The 19384-nt window shown below is 42.6% G+C and overlaps 1 protein-coding gene across 2 annotated transcripts in view; it reads right to left on the bottom strand.

Annotated features, from left to right (window-relative positions):
* The window catches only part of prrt1 (proline rich transmembrane protein 1), a 41062-nt gene extending 22140 nt beyond the window's left edge, over positions 1–18922 (bottom strand). Inside the window, exon 1 of one of the 2 annotated variants that reach the window (XM_008105702.3) lies at positions 18656–18922. In XM_008105702.3, coding sequence (XP_008103909.2) covers positions 18656–18674 — 19 coding nt within the window. In that variant the 5' untranslated portion in view covers positions 18675–18922. The remainder of the gene's footprint in view (positions 1–18655) is intronic. The other variant, XM_008105701.3, reaches the window with a different exon arrangement.
* Positions 18923–19384: the final 462 nt, after the last annotated feature.

A 19384-nucleotide genomic window follows, 5' to 3' on the forward strand; every position in this document is an offset into this window, starting at 1 on the left:
CAAACTGGGATAGTTGAAAGATATGGAATTCCAAAATAATTGGATTCAGGTGACCAGGGCTTAGGAGCAATTCCCAAAACAACAACAATATCCTTCACTACACATAGGTAGGTGCTCTTGGTAGGTGGCCAGGTTTGGACTGCAATTGGTTTAGCTTGGTGACAGAGCTTTTTAGAGACAAATCCAGCCTAGAGACAGCAATGCTGAATTTTAGGTTTGAGGAAAGAAGCAGTTCTGGCATCTTCGTTGTCCTTTTCCCAGCCGGTGTGACCAAGATTTCAGACACAATAGCTCTGACCTCAATATGTCATCTCTTTCCTTAGCTAGGAAAGGGGCCGAGGTAGCCACTGAACACAGCCAGTCCTTGGCCAGGGCAGAAATGGAGAAAGATCTAGAGTTTCTCTCTCTCCAAGGAGTAATTCTCTTTTTAATAGCATCATATATATAGGAAAATATGCATCTGTAGTGCTAGTAACTACTTTGAGTTCTTAAGGCCATGTAATGTGCAATAATTCTATTTCAACAGCCATGGCTGTTTCATAAGGACCATAGGATTTATTCTGCTATAAATCTTGGATAACCAAAGTCCGCAGAGCAGGAGAAGTGGCACAAAGAGCCTTGCTTCTCCTCCTCTTCCTGTGTGTCTTTTTCACCCTGACAAAGGAAAAGGAGTACTCAGTGAAACAGACTCATTGTGTACATCTGATTCTCAAAAGTAGGGCTTCTGTGTGAAAATTCACATGGCATCCCTGTCCTCGAGAGATAGGGGAAGGAAAGTGTTCTGCCTACACTGCCTCAGGTTCCTGAATAATGACCTATTATGAAAGGCAGTTCAAGGTTATTCCTAAAAATATCCAGCAAACAGTATCAGAAACCTGATTTTTTTTCTTTTCTTGACAGTCTGAAGCAAAGGTTACGGACAGAGGAGAAAGAGAGAGAGGTTTAATGTAGTCAGTCAATCAGGAAATAAATCAAGAAATCCACCTGACCAACTATAATCCAAGAGAATAACAATAACGAAGATCAGATTACACAGAATACAAGAGCCAGAGATATGAAAGAGGGTGTTGCAAATCAATGATTAGTGACAAAGATCAGAGTTACAGCTGCTAGATGTATAGCCCACCCTCATCTCTCAGCTGTTTCTTAATTGGCACTTCCTGAGACACTGGAGGTGAAAGGAGATTCAACCTGAACATTAGGAAGAACTTCCTCACTGTGAGAGCTGTTCAGCAGTGGAACTCTCTGCCGTGGAGTGTGGTGGAGGCTCCTTCTCTGGAAGCTTTTTAAGCAGAAGATGGATGGCCATCTGTTGGGGGTGCTTTGAATGTGATTTCCTGCTTCTCGGCAGGGGGTTGGACTGGATGGCCCATGAGGTTTCTTTCAACTCTATGATTATATTATTCTTCCTTTATTGCTGACATTCCAGCAATCTGTGTTTTCCTCCTGAGGCTGCTGGGAGCTGCTACTCTCAGCTTTAGCCACTGGAACTTCCAGCTCAAAGTTAGGTTTCTGCTGGAAAATGTACCTCTCAGGACCCTTTCACACAGCCATATAACTCAATATATCAAGGCCAAAAACCCCACAATAATATTTGTTTTGAACTGGGTTACCTGAGTCCACACTGCTATATATATTCCAGTTCAAATCAGATAATGTGGGATTTTATTCAGCTGTGTGGAAAAGTTCTTAGACTCAGCAGCTGGCACTTTGACCTGCTCTTCCCCTTCACTGCCTGAGTCCTAAGAGCAGAGCATGACAAATAGCCTTATGTGAAGTCCTTTGCCCTGGAATCAGCAACAGTCTTCTAGTCCAAGGTCAAACCAATTAGTTTACAGTAACGACAGACTTTAAGGCAGAGATGAGCAAAATTTTTTGCCTTGGGGCCACATTGTGGGGCCATTTACACTCTGCAAGGGGTAGGACCCGGGAGTGGGCAAGGCCAGGAGGAGGCAGAGCAGGACCTGGATCATCCTCAGGTTGTCCTCACAGCATAAGGATGGGACTGCTCACCCCATCCTTATGCCCAGAGGAAGGTTGGACACGCGTCAACTGCCTCAATCCTCCTGCCCTGATCCTCATGTTGTCCTCTTGACATTATGCCAAGACTAAGGCAATACAGGCAGCAGTTGAGAGTGCTCTGGATGGCTTTCAGCTGTCACGTGCCTTCTTTGAGCTGTCCTCCCAGCATCCTTATGCCACGTGAGACACGTGGTGGCTGAGAGTGCTCCAGAGGGCTCTCAGCTGCTGCAGGCTGCTGTGTCCTTATGTCAAAAGAACAGGGTCAATGATAAGGGCCTAAGTGCCCTGGGGGCCGCATCCTGCCCCCAGGCATTAGTTTGCCTATCCCTGCTTTAAGGGAACAAACAGAAGGAAAGCCAAATAACAGTAACGAGAGTCAATCTAATTATTAAACTTCCAAACAGCAAAGATGTGTCCATGAATCCAAGGCCAAAGTCACTGTCCAGATTTCCAAAAGCATCCACGAATCTAATGAGCACAAGGTTCCGGTTTGGTTAAGAAAGTTGCAGCCAGCAAGTAGGCATCTCACTGCAAATCCTTAAATGATGCTTTCACAGCTGATCTCTCTTTTCGGCTCTCTTCTCTGCAATTCTGGTTGAATGTACAAATATGTGAGGGGAAGTCATAGGGAGAAGGGAGCAAGCTTGTTTTCTGCTGCCCTGGAGACTAGGACGCGGAACAATGGCTTCAAACTACAGGAAAGGAGATTCCACCTGAACATCAGGAAGAACTTCCTCACTGTGAGAGCTGTTCAGCAGTGGAACTCTCTGCTCCGGAGTGTGGTGGAGGCTACTTCTTTGGAGGCTTTTAAGCAGAGGCTGGATGGCCATCTGTCAGGGGTGCTTTGAATGAGATTTTCCTGCTTCTTGCAGGGGGTTGGACTGGATGACCCAAGAAGTCTCTTCCAACTCTACGATTCTATTATTCTAGTTAGGTCCCACAAAGGAAAACCCACTTCACTCTTTCTCAGCCTGTTCCTCAGAAGCCTCTTGAGTTCAGCCAGCAGACTGAGTAGTTGTTACCATTGGTGTGGCTGAGGGAGTTGCTGTTCCACACTGGTTTCAGCCAAACCTTCATCCATGCTATCCATGACCCCTTGCCTGCTCACCTTCTAAAGATGAAGTTGTTTTTCAGGAGCCAGACTTTGGGCAGGCAGTAATCTCTCATCTTCCCCTACCTCCTGAAGACAAGTTTGCCATATGAATGCTCATGCAGTAGCCTCAATGTCTGGAGGCAGGTGCAATTTGGGGGTGCTCACCTCATGGAGATAGGGCTGCCATGTGAATGTTCACACAGCTCCATTTTTGAGAGCTAAGTGCAGCACAGGCGATTATTCCTCATCCACCCTCCACCTCCTGAGAACAGGGCTCCATGTGAATGTTTATATGGCAGCCCCAAAATCTGGAGAAAGACACAATGGTACTGGCTCTCAAATAATCAGTACTATAAGTGTGAAATTTATGATTTTTGAGGGACCCCATTTGGGGTCAGGACCACATTTTAAGAAGCAGTGATATACAATGCAGACAGTCAATGGTTGGGGGAGAAAAAATGTCTGGCGAGAACCTTGTATTGCTGAATAGGCCCAATCTGCACGGCATCATATTCTAGACACATCTGTTTGTAGAAAGAAAGACAAGTCTTTTGTCTGTTCCAACCAAGCTCTTCATCTCATGTTGTTATGGTATTTAACTTTTCCTCCAATAGCCTTGAATTGTTGTGATACGAGTTGCTGAGAGCTCTCTACTGAATTGATCTGCATACTGTATTTTTGACACAAAACGGTACTGAGCTGAACAAACTACAACACAACAAGCTACACAACTGAGCAGCAGTTTAACCAGAGCTGGGCCACGCAAGACATTTTTCTGCCTAAGACAACAATGATATCCCAGCCCTAAATTTCATGTTCAGAAGCCCACCAACCAGAGCATGAAATTGTCATTTTTGAAATGTCATTGCTTACACTTATTGTTTCCATGCTCCTCCCAGGTAATTAATTGCCATTCTATTTCCACATTTGACTATATATGTGTTCCCTTGAGGAGATAGAGTGGCATATTAATAATAATAATAATAATAATAATAATAATAATAATAATTGACACAACTACGTTGTATGACACAGCAAACAAGATAGATATGCTGGATTTCGTATCACAAAATCACAAGTCAAACACTTCCCAAGTGTCTAGGACTGTGTGATGTATTTTCGGATGATGCGTGCAGATCCCAGTAGGGTGGCCTTTTGCGGTTGGCAGATCGTGATTTTGTCAATGTCTATTGTTTCCAAATGCCGGCTGAGATCTTTTGGCATGGCACCCAGTGTGCCCATCACCACTGGGACCACCTGCACTGGTTTCTGCCAGAGTCTTTGAAGTTCAATCTTGAGGTCCTGAAAGCGGCTGAGTTTTTCCTGTTGCTTTTCGTCAATGCGACTGTCACCTGGGATGGCGTCATCAATGATCCAACCCTTTTTCTTTTCCACAACTGTGATGTCTGGTGTGTTGTGTTCCAGAACTTTGTCAGTCTGGATTTGGAAGTCCCACAGTATCTTTGCGTGTTCATTTTCCAATACTTTTGCAGGTTTGTGATCCCACCAGTTCTTTACTGCTGGGAGGTGGTACTTGAGGCATATTATACAGGTTAATTTTTTTTCCTTTTGAGTGGAATGAAGTGTTTGTTTGGATTTGAAATTTCTTTCCATTTTGGAATACCTATATTTGTATATCCTGAGTCTAAATTCATGAATTTTTCATATGCATCTCACACTCATAGGCTGAACATAATTTTAGTAAATGTTGTGCATTAAAGAATATTTGTGTGCACTGAACTATCAGGAAGCAAAGATGTTATTAGCTTAAACAGCCAGGTATGCAATTTTGGAGTATTTCAGATTTCAGTTTTTTCAGATAAGGGATGCTTAGCCTCTAATGCTCTTTCCCCATTACTCTAAATAACTCAAATAGTTTTCATTTGTTACTTAAATCAAACAAACACAGACTCCAAGGGCTACAAAATACCATTGTGCCAGGGGCCCAGCAGATGCTAAAAATCATTCCTATATTCCAGAGGTCCCAAAACTCAGATCCGTGGGCCAGATGTGGCCCTCCAAGATTATTTACCTGCCCTTGCCATAAATGTCAGAATTAGGATTGTCCTAAGTCTGAAATGACTTGAAGGCACACAACAACAACAACAACAACAACAACAACAACAACAACAACAACCGTAATTAACTTGACTCATTGGTAAATTAACTTGAAACATTGATAAGTTTATGCTGGTTAAAATTTGCTCTACAAGTAAGACATGTGCAGTGTGCATAGAATCGTGTTCATTTCAAACAATAGTTCAGCTTCCCAACAGTCTTTTAAGCCCACGGCTTAAAAAGTTTGAGGATAACAGTTTTGCAACACTCAAAGCCAATTTCCAAGACTGCTGCCTGACTCTGCTCAATAGGAGACGTCTCGTTTTGACAGGCCTTCTGCACATCTTTGAGGCACATGGGTTGCAAATCCAATCAAAGTCAAAGTGGCCGTGAAGAATTAAGCCCAGGACTTTGGGCCACTTGAGAAGAGAAATCCGAATGACATCGTGCTTCCTTTTCCTAGTCAGCACAAACATAATTACATGCTCCCACTGTGCTGCCCATTAACAGTGTCCCAAAATTGGCTGTCTGAAGCATCTGTCTCACTCAGCTTAATGATAGGCCTGTCGTGAAACATCCCTAACCATTTATTACGTTTTGTACACTTTTGTCCTGTTGCCTTTTTTTTTTTAGCACAATATGGTTCAGTGCAGCTTGACACAGGTAACGTTCTTTTCTTGCAGAGAATGTCCTGCTTCAAAGGATCTTTTAAATCTTCATCTTTTTATCCTGCCTTGTTCCTCCTTAACCCATATTCAGAGACTTCCTTTTCACAATTTTGCCCCCTTGCTATCAAACAATATCAGTCTCGTCAACGGTCTCACGCATGTGATAAACACAGCTGCACAAAAAAGCACTCATGAATGGAAACACCTACATAAAGAGTACTAACTATACACACACAATGTCCCAGTTTATTGTGATTGTTGTTATTTGAGATCAGACTGGCTACATCTCATGGCATCTCTACTAATTCCCTGGTCATTGGGTCTTAGAAACTCAAGGCTATGGCTTGTTTTATTGCGTCAATGCACCTACAATGTGGTCTTCCTCTTTTCCTACCATCTTCTGTTTTCCCCAGCATTATCATATATTTTCAGTGAGTCATTGTGTCTCATCATGTGTCCAAAAGATGATAGACTCAGTTATTTCTGACGTCTATTAAGAATTGAGACTTGACTCATTGTAAGACCCAATAATTTGTCTTTTTGATCATCCACAGCATTGAAAGAATTCGCCTTTAGTTGTGTGTTTATGTGTGCCTTTAAGTTGCCTGTTGACTAATGGTGACCTCATGAATTCAATAGGGTTTTCTTAAGTAAGGAACACACAGAGATGGTTTTATCATTCCCCCTAAGCAGGACTGACTCAGGGTCCTTCCACACAGTCATATAACCCAGAATATCAAGGCGCATAACCCACAATATCTGCTTTGAATTGGGTTATCTGAGTCCACACTGCCATATATCCCAGTTCAAAGCAGATAGTGTGGGATTTTATTCAGCTGTGTGGAAGGAGCCACAGCTTAACTTCCAAGATTAGACGGGACCTGGTGCCTTTAGGCTTCATTGGCATCACTGGGGTTGGTAGGAGCCCCCAGTGGTGCCTGGGTTAAACCCTCGTGCCGGCAGGACTGCTGACTGACAGGTCAACAGTTCGAATCTGGCGAGAGTGGGTGAGCTCCTTCTGTCTGTTCCAGCTCCCCATGATAAAAGCCTACCACAAGGAAAGTAAAACATGAAAAATCTGGGCATCCCTTGGGCAACGTCCTTGCAGACAGCCAATTCTTTCACACCAGAAGTGATCTTGCAGTGACATGAAAACAACAACAACTAGGGTTGGTGTCACCTGATGTGGTTATGGAGAGTGTCATCCCCATGGACCCACTCCAATATTAGACCATACCCCAGTATTGTAACTAAATTACCAGATATATTGACAAAATCAGCAAGAATTAAAAAACAACCAAGAGCAACAAAAACAACAGCATGTGAATTGGGCATGTTCAGGTGAAACCACATTATTCAAAGGGTCATTTTAACTGGATAATAATGATTGCTCTGATCAGAGCACATATACATTAGAAGGTTCATAAATTCAATTAGGCTTGGGTTTATATAGATACAGTATATGTAAACTATAGGTGGGCAAAAAATGTTTTTGTATTTATACCTAACTACAAAAATATTTGTATTTCTCCCAAAGTAGTTACTCTACTCTCAACTCAAGAACAGGAAACGGAATGTTGCTGGACAGGAAAAGAGATTTAAAGATGGCCTTAAAACTAACCTTAAAAACTAACATAGACACTGAGAAATGGGAAGCCCTGGCCCTTGAGCACTCTATCTGGAGGTCAGCTGTGACCAACAGTGCTGTGGAATTTGAAGAGGCACGAATGGAAGACAAAAGGGAGAAACGTGCCAAGAGGAACCCTGATTAGGACTGCTTTCCACCTGAAAACCATACTCACCGTCAAGACACTACACTTGGAAAGTCATCATATTTGAACAATGAGGGATTGCCTAAGTAAAATAAGGCAACAGCATATAGATTTAGTACGGTAAAGATAAAGGTTTTCCCCTGACATTAAGTTCAGTCATGTCTGATTTTGGGGGTCGATGCTCATCTCCATTTCTAAGCCGAAGAGCCAGCATTGTCCATAGACACTTCCAAGGTCATGTGGCCACTGGCATGACTGCATGAAGTGCCGTTACCTTCCCGTCGGAGTGGTACCTATTGATCTACTCACATTTGCATCTTTTCGAACTGCTAGGTTGGCAGAAGCTGGGGCTAACAGCGGATACTCACTCCGCTCTCTGGATTCGAACCTGCGACCTTTTGGTCCGCAAATTCAGCAGCTCAGCACTCTAACACGCTGTGCCAACAGGGGCTACATATAGATGTCGATTGTGCTAAAAAAAACCTGCAAAAAATAACAGTTTTTTTGGTATTACCCCCTACTCATGATGTACTCCACCATCCTGTATCCTCCTAGTGATGCTACTGAAGGGACCATAAGCCAGAAAATAGTAAACTTTTTCCTATGTAGCTTTGCCTCTGCATATGCCCCTCCCTTCCTGTGAGCTGGTGCCTTTCTCCAGGAAGTTCCAAGGAGAGAAGAAAGCTCAGAGTAAACAAGTTAGATCATTGGTATCACTTGTGTCAAGTGGGTGTGGAAGGTGAGGAAGACCCTCAGGCATTGGTCAATTTTAGATAAGCCAAAGGTATATATTCTTTGAGTTGTCGAAGGCTTTCATGGCCGGGATCACAGGGTTGTTGTATGTCTTTCGGGCTGTGTGGCCATGTTCCAGAAGTATTCTCTCCTGACGTTTCGCCCACATCTATGGCAGGCATCCTCAGAGGTTGTGAGGTATGGATAAACTAAGTAAGGAAAGGAAAGAATATATATCTGTGTAGAGTCCAGGGTGTGGCAAGAGTGTCACTGGGAAGCCAGCATTAATGTTTCAGTTAATCACCCTAATTAGCATTGGAAAGGTTTTTTGTCTCTTGCCTGGGGGCATCCTTTGTTCAGTCATTAGCCCTCAGAGTGTTGGTTCCCATCTACTGTTTTGATTTTAGAGTTTTGTAATACTGGTAGCCAGATTTTGTTCATTTTCATGGTTTCTTCCTTTCTGTTGAAGTTGTCCACATGCTTGTGGATTTCAATGGCTTCTCTGTGTAGTCTGACATGATAGTTGTTGGAATGGTCCAGCATTTCTGTGTTCTCATAATATCCTGTGTCCAGGCTGGTTCATCAAGTGCTCTGCTATGGCTGATTTCTCTGGTTGAATTAGTCTGCAGTGCCTTTCATGTTCTTTGACTCATGCTTGGGCAATGCTGCGTTTGGTGGGCCCTATGTAGACTTGTCCACAGCTCCATGGTATCCGGTAGACTCCTGCAGAGGAGAGAGGATCCCTCTTGTCCTTCGCTGACCGTAGCATTTGTTGGATTTTCTTTGTGGGTCTGTAGATAGTTTGTAGGTTGTGCTTCTTCATCAGTTTGCCTATGCAGTCCGTGATTCCCTTGATGTATGGTAAAAACACCTTTCCTCTGGGTGAATCTTTGTCTTGACTCTCGTGGCTTGTTCTTGGCCTTGCAGCTCTTCTGATGTCTGTGGTGGAGTATCCATTGGCCTGTAGAGCCCAGTTTAGGTGGTTTAGTTCACCTTGGAGGAGGTGAGGTTCGCAGAAACGTCAGGAGAGAATACTTCTGGAACATGGCCACACAGCCCAAAAGACATACAACAACCCTATATATTCTTTGTTTACTACAACATGCTTTTGCGATGGCCATTTTCACGGTACAGCCCTCTGGGGTATGTATGGCTGTTGCCTTCTCACAGCTGTGGTGAAAATAAACTTTGCTTTTTGCATCTCTCACGAGACTGAGTTTTCTGCCTGATTTCCCTCCTGAGCCAGGACCCTTTGAGCCAGGACCCTAGTCTTACACCACTAATAAACTTTCTCCTCTATCACCTCATTTCAAATGAGTTGATTTTCTTCCTGCTGGCTTCCTTCCTTCCATACACATGCACTTGGCACACTAAGTAAATGAAGCCTTTGGGATGTGTACATAAAATCTGTCTCTCTGCCCTCTTTCTAACTTGTATTTGCATAACATGAACCAAGATGTGGTCCAGTCTTTCCCTAGGCACCGCACGCTCCCAATAAACACATACCCCCCGGTCTCCAAAGTAGGCCACCCCTCCAGAGAGAAAATGAAATTCTGCTACTGTTTTTTTAGGTCACCTTGCTTGTGTCTGCTTGCCTTCTATTTATAGAGGGGAGAGGAAGAAGAGCCCGGGGAGAAAGAGAGCGGGGCACAGAAGGGTGTGTGGGTAGGTGCACGGGTGAGTGGATAAAAACGTCATATATAATAATAGGGTGGGTGTGTAAGGATGGCTGCAGAAGACAAGAAAGGACAGCACAATTGCATAGGTCATGTCCGGATGTGGCTTAGACAAGTCTTTCTCCCCCATATTGAATGTCCACCCTGTAAAACTAAGGATTTTCATTTTGTTGTGGAAGGGAATGGGATATGACTCCTAAAATACTGATGAAGGGTTATTGGGGAAATGGGGACATAGAAGCAGAAGAATTACTCAGCACAGAGCCAGCAAGTATGGAGTCCCTACAGAGTGTCTGAAAAGTAGCTGTCCTATTTCTACAGTCAACCCTTCACATTTGCTGGGTGTATAGGATCCCTGTGAAAATGAAAAATCACAAATGATAAAAAATTATATATATTTTAAACCCAGGAGGACACCTCTGTAGGAATCTCTAAGCCCTCCAGCACAACTGTATGATCAACATCTGCCAATTTTTTTTTCTGGGAAACCTAGAAATTCCTGGAAAGGTATTCTCTCTCAAAGTCACACCTAGAGGGACCAAGAGAGAACATTTTAATCAAATTTGCAAACTGAAATTGTAAAGTTCATTCTCGCTTTTTAAATTAATTAATTAATTAAGATCAAAACAAAACCTACATACAAACATACAAAAAAATAACACCATCAACAAAAAAATAAAAATACTTTTTCTAGAATAATACTACTTCATCCTAAGCATTAAAAAAAAAACCAATAACTACAAACTAAAACAATCCACATTATCCGATCTAAGGGTTTTACATTCTCTGGTGTTTATATTCCTTCAGTTTTCTACACTCATTTAGTGAAAAGGAAACATTGGTACTATACGTCCTTTCTCACATAACAACACACTTCCAGTCCAAAAAATATCAGTGATGGAAATTTGGCCCTATCTTTGCTGGAGGAACACAATAAATGGGCCCTGGTTTTTCTAAAAACTAGTTAGAGATTTCTTCTTGATCAACTTAATAAGTTTATTTATTTTGGTAAGTTTGCTTATTTTCGTATGCCAATCGTCTTGTGTCTTTTGATCTTTGAGCATAAGTAACTCTTGCTGCCGTTATCATGTATAGCAATAACTTTCCACATTTTCTATTGAGTTGTTCATCTAGATCAGTGGTTCCCAACCTTTTTTTGACCAGGACCATTTTGATCAGGGACCACTTGACCAGGGACCACTCTCCAACATTAGTACCAAAAGAGTTACGAAGTAGTTTTTGGTCAACTTTAGATTTGGTATGGTTATTTGGGGTGCTGATTCAGAAAATTGCATTGATTAGACCACATCAGCCCTAGTTTGTGATACAGAACATATGCCATCCAGTAGTCGCCATCTGCCCACCCACAGAAAACCATATTTAATAATCTAAAGCTGATGTGGTCTAGCCAATGCAGTTTTCTGAATCAGCAGCTCAAATAACCCCAGGAACAGGCCTAAAAACAAAGACATTAAGGCACCACCACTTCCAGGCGCCATATGGAAGGGCTCTGCTCAGGGGGAGGGAGGGAGGAGGAGGAGAAGCAGCAGTCAGGAGGCTAGTTGTCACGCCTTTCATGGATAGTAAGCCTCTCCACTCGCAACATTGCCATTGCCCTGGCACTATAAGAGGGCTTTAGACCAGTCAATCTCGTTGCCAAGGTGTAGCAACGGTGAGGCCATAGACCATATTGTAGTTCTTGGGGACCACTGGTGGTCCACGGACCACAGGTTAGCAACCACTGATCTAGAGAGAATTCAGGTTTCATTTCAAATTTGACTTTAACAATTTCTTCTAAAGCCACATATATGTATTTGTGCCCAGTAAAGTTCATTTTTAGACACTTATACTAACTCAGATCTCACACCCATAAATCATCCAGCTATTTACTCTTTCAGTAAAGAGTGATAATAAGCCCATGATGTGAAACAAAATAAAACAAAATTGTACTCTTTATATCGTTTGTACAATGCTTTTCCTAAATGCTCATCCTTTTATTTCCCTCTATAACCATCTGGAATCTGCTCAACCATTTCAGCTACGTGGCTTCCAATTAGGAAAAGTCTTTAGTGGCCACTTAAAAAGTTATTGCATGTCACTTGCAGGTAAGGTGTGGGAGGAGATGTGTCGCTTCCAGCAAAGTGAGGTCATACTTGGTCTTATTTGCGCTGCTTTTGCAAGGCTGAGGCGGTGAACGCCAAGCTTAATCACACAGCCAGAAGTAATAGAAATATTTAATAAGTTATAGCATGCTACAAGACCACACAATAATACGTTTCAAATACAATTTTTGTGGGTTGAGTGTGATATTCTAAACCAGTTTTACTATAAGGAAGAATTAAGAGATTGCCTCCAATTGGGAGGCAACCTTCAGCCTGGTTCTGGTCCAATTTACCTGTCCGAACATATCTTCCCCTATGAGCCCACGAGAACCTTAAGATCATCTGGAGAGGCCCTGCTCTCGGTCCCACCCGCCTCACAGGCACGGCTGGTGGGGACGAGAGACAGGGCCTTCTCGGTGGTGGCTCCCCGACTGTGGAACTCCCTCCTCAGTGACATTCGGCAAGCCCCATCCCTTTTGAGGTTCAGAAAAAAACTGAAGACCTGGCTATGTACGCAGGCATTTAAAGAATAAGCATGTGTTGGCTTCGACTCGGTCTGAATTACGGCTCTTGTATAACGTCTGGTGGATGAATGGCATAAGCACTTTGCATTGTTTTAAACTTTGTATATTGTACTTTATGACTATTTTATGACTATTTTATTATTGTTTTAACTGTTTTAATCATTTTAGTTTATTGTATATCCGTGTAACGGCATCAATTGCCACTTGTAAGCCGCCCTGAGTCCCCTCGGGTGAGAAGGGCGGGGTATAAATAATTGAAATAAATAAATAAATAATTGTCACGAAGCAACAACACTTACCTTTCAACACACAACTAGTCCTGCATGCTCTAAACTAGCCTGAAGTTCATTCACACTGTGGGATTATAATGCTATGATCCCAATTTCATTGCCATTGTGACATGCTATGAAATCCTGAGATTTGAAATGTGGAGAAGAATAAGCACTAAGCACCCTCCAGCAAATTCTCAATGTCTTTCCATTGACTATTAATCCCAGGATCCTGTAGGATGCAATCCTGGGAATTAAAGTGGACTCATAGCACTACAATTATGGACAGTCAGTCCTACATATCCACAGATTCTGTATCCACAGATTCAACCATCCATGGCTTTTGTTGTTGAAGGCTTTCATGGCCAAAATCACAGGGTTGTTGTGTGTTTTCCGGGCTGAAGCTCCATCCATGGCTTCTATTTATGAGAGGGAAATATAAAAGGCAGACTGTTTTTAAATAAGGGGTGCTATTTTACTATATGCCACTGTATATCATGGGACTTGAGCATCCGGGGATTTTGATATCCTTGGGAGGCCCTAGAACCAAACCCTAGCAGATATCAAGAGCACACTGTAGTATGAACATATACTTGTTCCCAAACTGTTTTGGGAAGTGTTCTCCTATATCCCATTCAACCAATTTATGTGCACAGAACCAAAAAAAGGTCCTCCACCTCAGGTAGCAAAAATTAGGGAGAACAATCCTAGTGTTATTTATGAAGGAGAGAGAAATTTGAATGAGTCCTAAGCCAGTGGTTCTCAACCTGAGGTCCAGGGACCCCTGAGAGGCCGCAATGTCGTCACAAAGAGTCTGCAAAGGATTAAAGAAATTGAAAAAAGAATAGGTAGTAGTAGCTTCTGTTACTATTATAGTTATTGCTATTACTTTGCCATTGTTACTGTCTATTAATGTTATTATTGTTCTATCAATACCATTAGTGGAGTGCTTTGAATGTGATTTTCCAGCTTCTTGGCAGGGGGTTGGATTGGATGGCCCGTGAGGTCTCTTCTAACTCTATTATTTAGTGATGATGGTGATGATGATGATTAAGTTATTAACTATTATTAGAGTTGATACTATTTTAAATTTATATGGGATCATTATAATCAAGATATTTATTATAATAGGAGTGTGATAAACAGATGAATTTATATCCCCTTCTCTCTAAACTGGAAGGCCCTTCATGAGAACATTTATTTATTTATTTATTTATTTGCAGCATTTATATTCCGCCCTTCTCACCCCGAAGGGGACTCAGGGCAGATCACATTATACATATAGGCAAACATTCAATGCCTTTTAACTAGAACAAAGACAAGACAAACATAGGCTCCGAGCAGGCCTCGAACTCATGACCTCCTCGTCAGAGTGATTAATTGCAGCTGGTTGCAGCTGGCTTGCTCTCCCACCTGCGCCACAGGTGAAACATTGAACATTGAAACATTGAAATAATTAATTTATGCAGTCTAGTGCCTTAATTCTTGAGTTAGTCTTCAGGGTCCATGCCCACAAAAGGGGGTTTGTGGTGAAGAAAAGGTTAAGAACCACTGTCCTAGGGTACTGTATGGGTATCTGGGTGCTTCATCAATATTTGGCTTGCTTTTGACATGAGATTATGACAAAATCTAATGTCAAAAGTCATTTGATTATATAGCTACATACATCTAATCCTCACACAATGGGATCAATCCCCATATAGGCTTAGCATCCTTTATCCCAAATTCCAAAATCCTGGAATCCCCCTAATTGCCGACATGATAGCTGAGATAGTGACAGCTTTGCTTTCTGATGGTTCAGTGTTCACAATTTTTGTTTCATGCACACAGTTATTAAAATACTAAAAAAAAAAACCATGCTCAGGCAATGTGTACAAGGTGTATATGAAAATAAATTAATTTCATATTTAGGCATGTTCCTAGGTATATGTAGGTATATGTAAAAATCTGGGAAGGGGGATCCAAAACACTTCTGGTCCCATGCATTTTGGATAAGGGATGCTCAGTCTGTATCTACAAAGGATTCGTGTGGGTGACCCTTTGAACCTCTAAAGGTTTTGGAGTAAAACAATATTAATTCCTTATAATTAGCCATGTTGCATGGGATGGATGGCATGGCTCATCATAAGTAAGTGTTTCAATAGCCCAATGTTCTCCACATTTGCCCAACTTCTTACTCCTTCACACAACACACAGTTTTGCAACACAGATGAAAGAGAACATTACAAAACAATCTGAATTCTAAAGATGATAGAATAATAGAATCATAGAGCTGGAAGAGACCTCATGGGCCACCCAGTCTAACACCCTGCCACGAAGCAGGAAAATCACACTCAAAGCACCCCTGACAGATGGCCATCCAGCTTCTGCTTAAAAGCCTCCAAAGAAGGAGCCTCCACCACACGCTGGGGCAGAGAGTTCCACTGCTGAACAGCTCTCACAGTGAGGAAGTTCTTCCTAATGTTCAGGTGGAATCTCCTTTCCTGTAGTTTGAAGCCATTGTTCCGCGTCCTAGTCTCCAAGGTAGTAGAAAACAAACATCCAAGTGTATTTAACAACTCCCCAAATCCGTTTTATATTTCCACTACAGGGCTTTGGATAGGATTGCCAGGTTAAAATCTGGAGGTGAGAACTGTACCATTACTAGTAGTGTAGAAGAAGACATTTCAGCAGATGTTGCATGCGATTGTTGTTGCCAGCTTTCAGTTTGGTAACTCTGCCTTGTCACCCTCAATTAACTATCATTCCAACTTTACTTTTAAAAAATCTGTATTGTCAAGTCTTATCCAATTCATGGTGACCCAAATACAACCCTATCATGTGGTTTTCTTGGCAATTTTTTCAGAGGGCTTTTGTCTTTCTCTGAGTCTGAGGCCTCTTCTATACTTTTCTTATATCACAGTATCTGATCCCAGACTATCTGCTTTGAACTAGATTATATGAATCTCCATTGTAAGAACAGTGGCTTGAGTCTTGCCAATAATCACCTCAGTGTGTATCCATGATCATTACGAAGACCTTCTTGGTGGTAAGAGTTGATGGTCAGTGGAATATCTACTGCCTGAGACTGTGGTACAGTCTCCTTCTCTGGAGGTTTTTAAACAGAGGCTGGATGGCCATGGATTATTGCATGGATTAGTATATTCCTGCATGGGAAAATGTGGTGGTCCTGGATCACCATGATAATCTTTTCCACCTCTCTGATTCTAAGTGAAAATTCAAATCTTGGTCTCCAGAGTCATCACCCAAAACTCAAACCATTAGATCACATTGGCTTAGAATCATAGGATCAGTTGGAAGTTTGAAGAGACTTCATGGGCCATCCAGTCCAACCCCCTGCCAAGAAGCAGGAAAATTGCATTCAAAGCACCCCTGACAGATGGCCATCCAGCTTCTGCTTAAAAGCCTCCAAAGAAGGAGCCTCCGCCACACTCCGGGGGAGAGAGTTCCACTGCTAAACAGCTCTCACAGTGAGGAAGATCTTCCTGATGTTCAGGTGGAATCTCCTTTCCTGTAGTTTGAAGCCATTGTTCCATGTCCTAGTCTCCATAATAATCCCATAATACATTTGCTTGCTGTTCCAGTTGTTGTGGTGTGGACTACCATACCATTCAGAATGCACAGATCTCAGTCAACCTTAGAAGCTAAGCAAGGTCAGGTTGGAAAAGTATTTGGATGAAAGACTATCAGGTTATACTGGGGTCACCCAGTAAGGTTAGAATTGCAGAATCGGAGCCGGAAGAGACCACAAGGGACATCCAGTCCAAACCCATTTTGCCTTGCAAGAACACACCATTAAAGCACACCTGACAGATGATCATCCTGACTCTGCTTGAAAACCTCCTTGAAAAGAAGGAGACTCTAACACTTCAATGCAGCATTTTCCAATACCAAACAGCTCTTACTATTTCGAAATTCTTTCTAATAGTTAGGTGGAATCTTTTTTTCCCTACAATGAATCCACGTCTTAGTCTCCAGACCAGCGGAAAACAAGATGATCCTCTCCTCAATGGGACATGATTTGAAATATTTAAACATGACTCTCTTGTCCCCGCTCAGCCTTCTTTTTTCTCGGTTAAGAACTAATCCTACTTGAAATCCTGGGCAGCCTTTGATATTGCTCAGAGGTGACAGTGCTGACTTAGACCAGTAGTCTGACTCAATAGGGTAGCTTTTTGTGATGCTTGTCATAACCCCAAATTCCCAGACACGTGTGCTTAAATCTTATTGCTAGTCCTATTGAATCAATTCCCTGCATGTTGACTCAGCCTTCAGCAATTGTTTTAGCAGACCTGCTCTAGGTATGTAATAAGATTTCTATGAACACCTCTGATTCACCCATAAAATCCAGCACAAAGAGACCACACCACACAGTCCCCATCACGTCAGCTGTGATTTGCTTCACAATGGAAAGCACACTGTCTGTCCCTCTCCCACGTCAATACAGAGACAAACAGACAGACAGACAGATTCCCTGAAGCTCGAAGTAGACACATTAACCCTCTCTGCAATCTTTGATGCAGCAGCATAAATAGGAACGGCTCCATTTGTTAAGTCACATCGTATCAGTCATATAATTCCTCAGCTCCACGCCAGTCTGGTCCCGTGTACAGTTTCACACTCGGCACGGCACACACATAATGGATGACATCACCAAGGGAGACACACACACGCACACACATTGACCCAGACACGATGCCTCGGTCATGCCAAACCTGACACCTTTAACACACACAGTTGGTGCATCACACTCACAGACATACATATGCCAGCGACTTGTGTGGATATGTTTTGTAACATCACAATCCTTCAGCTTCAAATCCAACCACTGTCCTCCTTTCTGTGCATAAGAAACACACAAGAGTGCATGCATGTGTTCAGAGGCTTCTATCAAAGCTGGCCTGGCTGGCAGGTGATGTGAAGCAGCCACCTCAGGCAAGTAGTTTTGACAGTCACGAAAGGACGACACTTTCTTCGTGATTAACATTACCATTTTTGGAGATATTTTACTGAATGGGGTGGAGGGAAATGGGATTTTCTGCTTCATGTACCAGAATAATTTGGCTTGTAATAGACCCTTATGCACCTTGTCCTGGGGAAAGCAAGAATAGTTGAGTGAATGCCCATTCGCTACTCTGCCTCGGGCAGTTAAATATCCTGAATCAGCCTTGGTTTGCGTTGACTGTCCAAATTTTCTCAATTTTTCATCAGATAACTGACAAGATAGCTTTCAGCTACATCCCCTCATCTGCATTTTCCACACCGTTTCAAAACACAACTCCCACAATTGAAACAGCAACATATACGTTTAATATTTATGATGGGCCCCTCTGTGGGCATACGCACAACCTAATGGCACTTGGCATATAGATTTCTAGCCTTGCTGCGTTTGTTTCCTGTCTGCAGCCAGAAACTGTATCTAAGCGAAGCATTGCACATGCACTCCCCAGTTTTTGTATATTTAACATGCACCATATTAATGCAATCGCCTCTCTGACAATATGTCACAGAGACATTTTTTTCCATTGCAGACATATGCTTGCACACACACACACCTTTGTATAGAAATAGTTCTGTATAGAAATACATATAATTTGAAATCCCTTTCGATGTCATTCTGCAGTGCAAGAGGCATGGCTGGCACAAAAGCCCGGTCAAGCAAGGAACAGCGACAGACTGCCCACCTAAACTGACATACAGAAGCAGGGTTATCCTGCATCCCCTCCATCATTCCTTCACCTGTTTTCTCCGAAGACATCTCCGCTGCTGCTGCTGCTCTCGGCGTGGCTTTCTGCACCAAGTGTGCAATGGGGGGCTCGGAAAGAGGCCCAGCAGGGGTGGGGAGAGAGACCTCTCTGAGTTTCTCCCGCAGCCGCCGTTGCCTCTCCTGTCACCCTCTCTTTCCTCCTCCCCAAGTGAGCCACGCGGTCCTTGCCTTACTGCAAAGAAAAGAGATGCTCTTCCCAAAGGTGGGGGGAGATTAAAGGCATAGGAGGCAGGTCCTTAGCTACTCGTTCCATTTCTCTCTCTGTGTCTCTCTCTCATACACATTCTCTTAGGCCAGGGGTCCCCAGACTTTTTAAACAGAGGGGCAGTTCACTATCCTTCAAACCATTGGAGGGCCGGACTATAGTTGGCCACTGAGCCATTATTATTATTATTATTATTATTATTATTATTATTATTATTATTATTATTATTATTATGGAAAACTGAACTGTTTGTTGGAAATGAAAGCTATGGACTTGTCAACATCGGGAGAGGAATTTTCCAGGGAGACTCATTGTCCCTTCTGCTTTTCATTATTGCCATGATCCCTCTGTCAACAATCTTACAAAAAACAAATCTCGGCTATCAAACATCTAAGAATTCTCACAAAATTTCGCATCTGATGTACATGGATGACCTGAAGCTGTATGGGAAAACGGAAACTGAAATCCGGTCTCTGACTAACACTGTCCGAATTTT

The sequence above is a fragment of the Anolis carolinensis genome, chromosome 2 (assembly GCF_035594765.1).
Source record: "Anolis carolinensis isolate JA03-04 chromosome 2, rAnoCar3.1.pri, whole genome shotgun sequence".
In the NCBI taxonomy this organism is placed as follows: domain Eukaryota; kingdom Metazoa; phylum Chordata; class Lepidosauria; order Squamata; family Dactyloidae; genus Anolis; species Anolis carolinensis.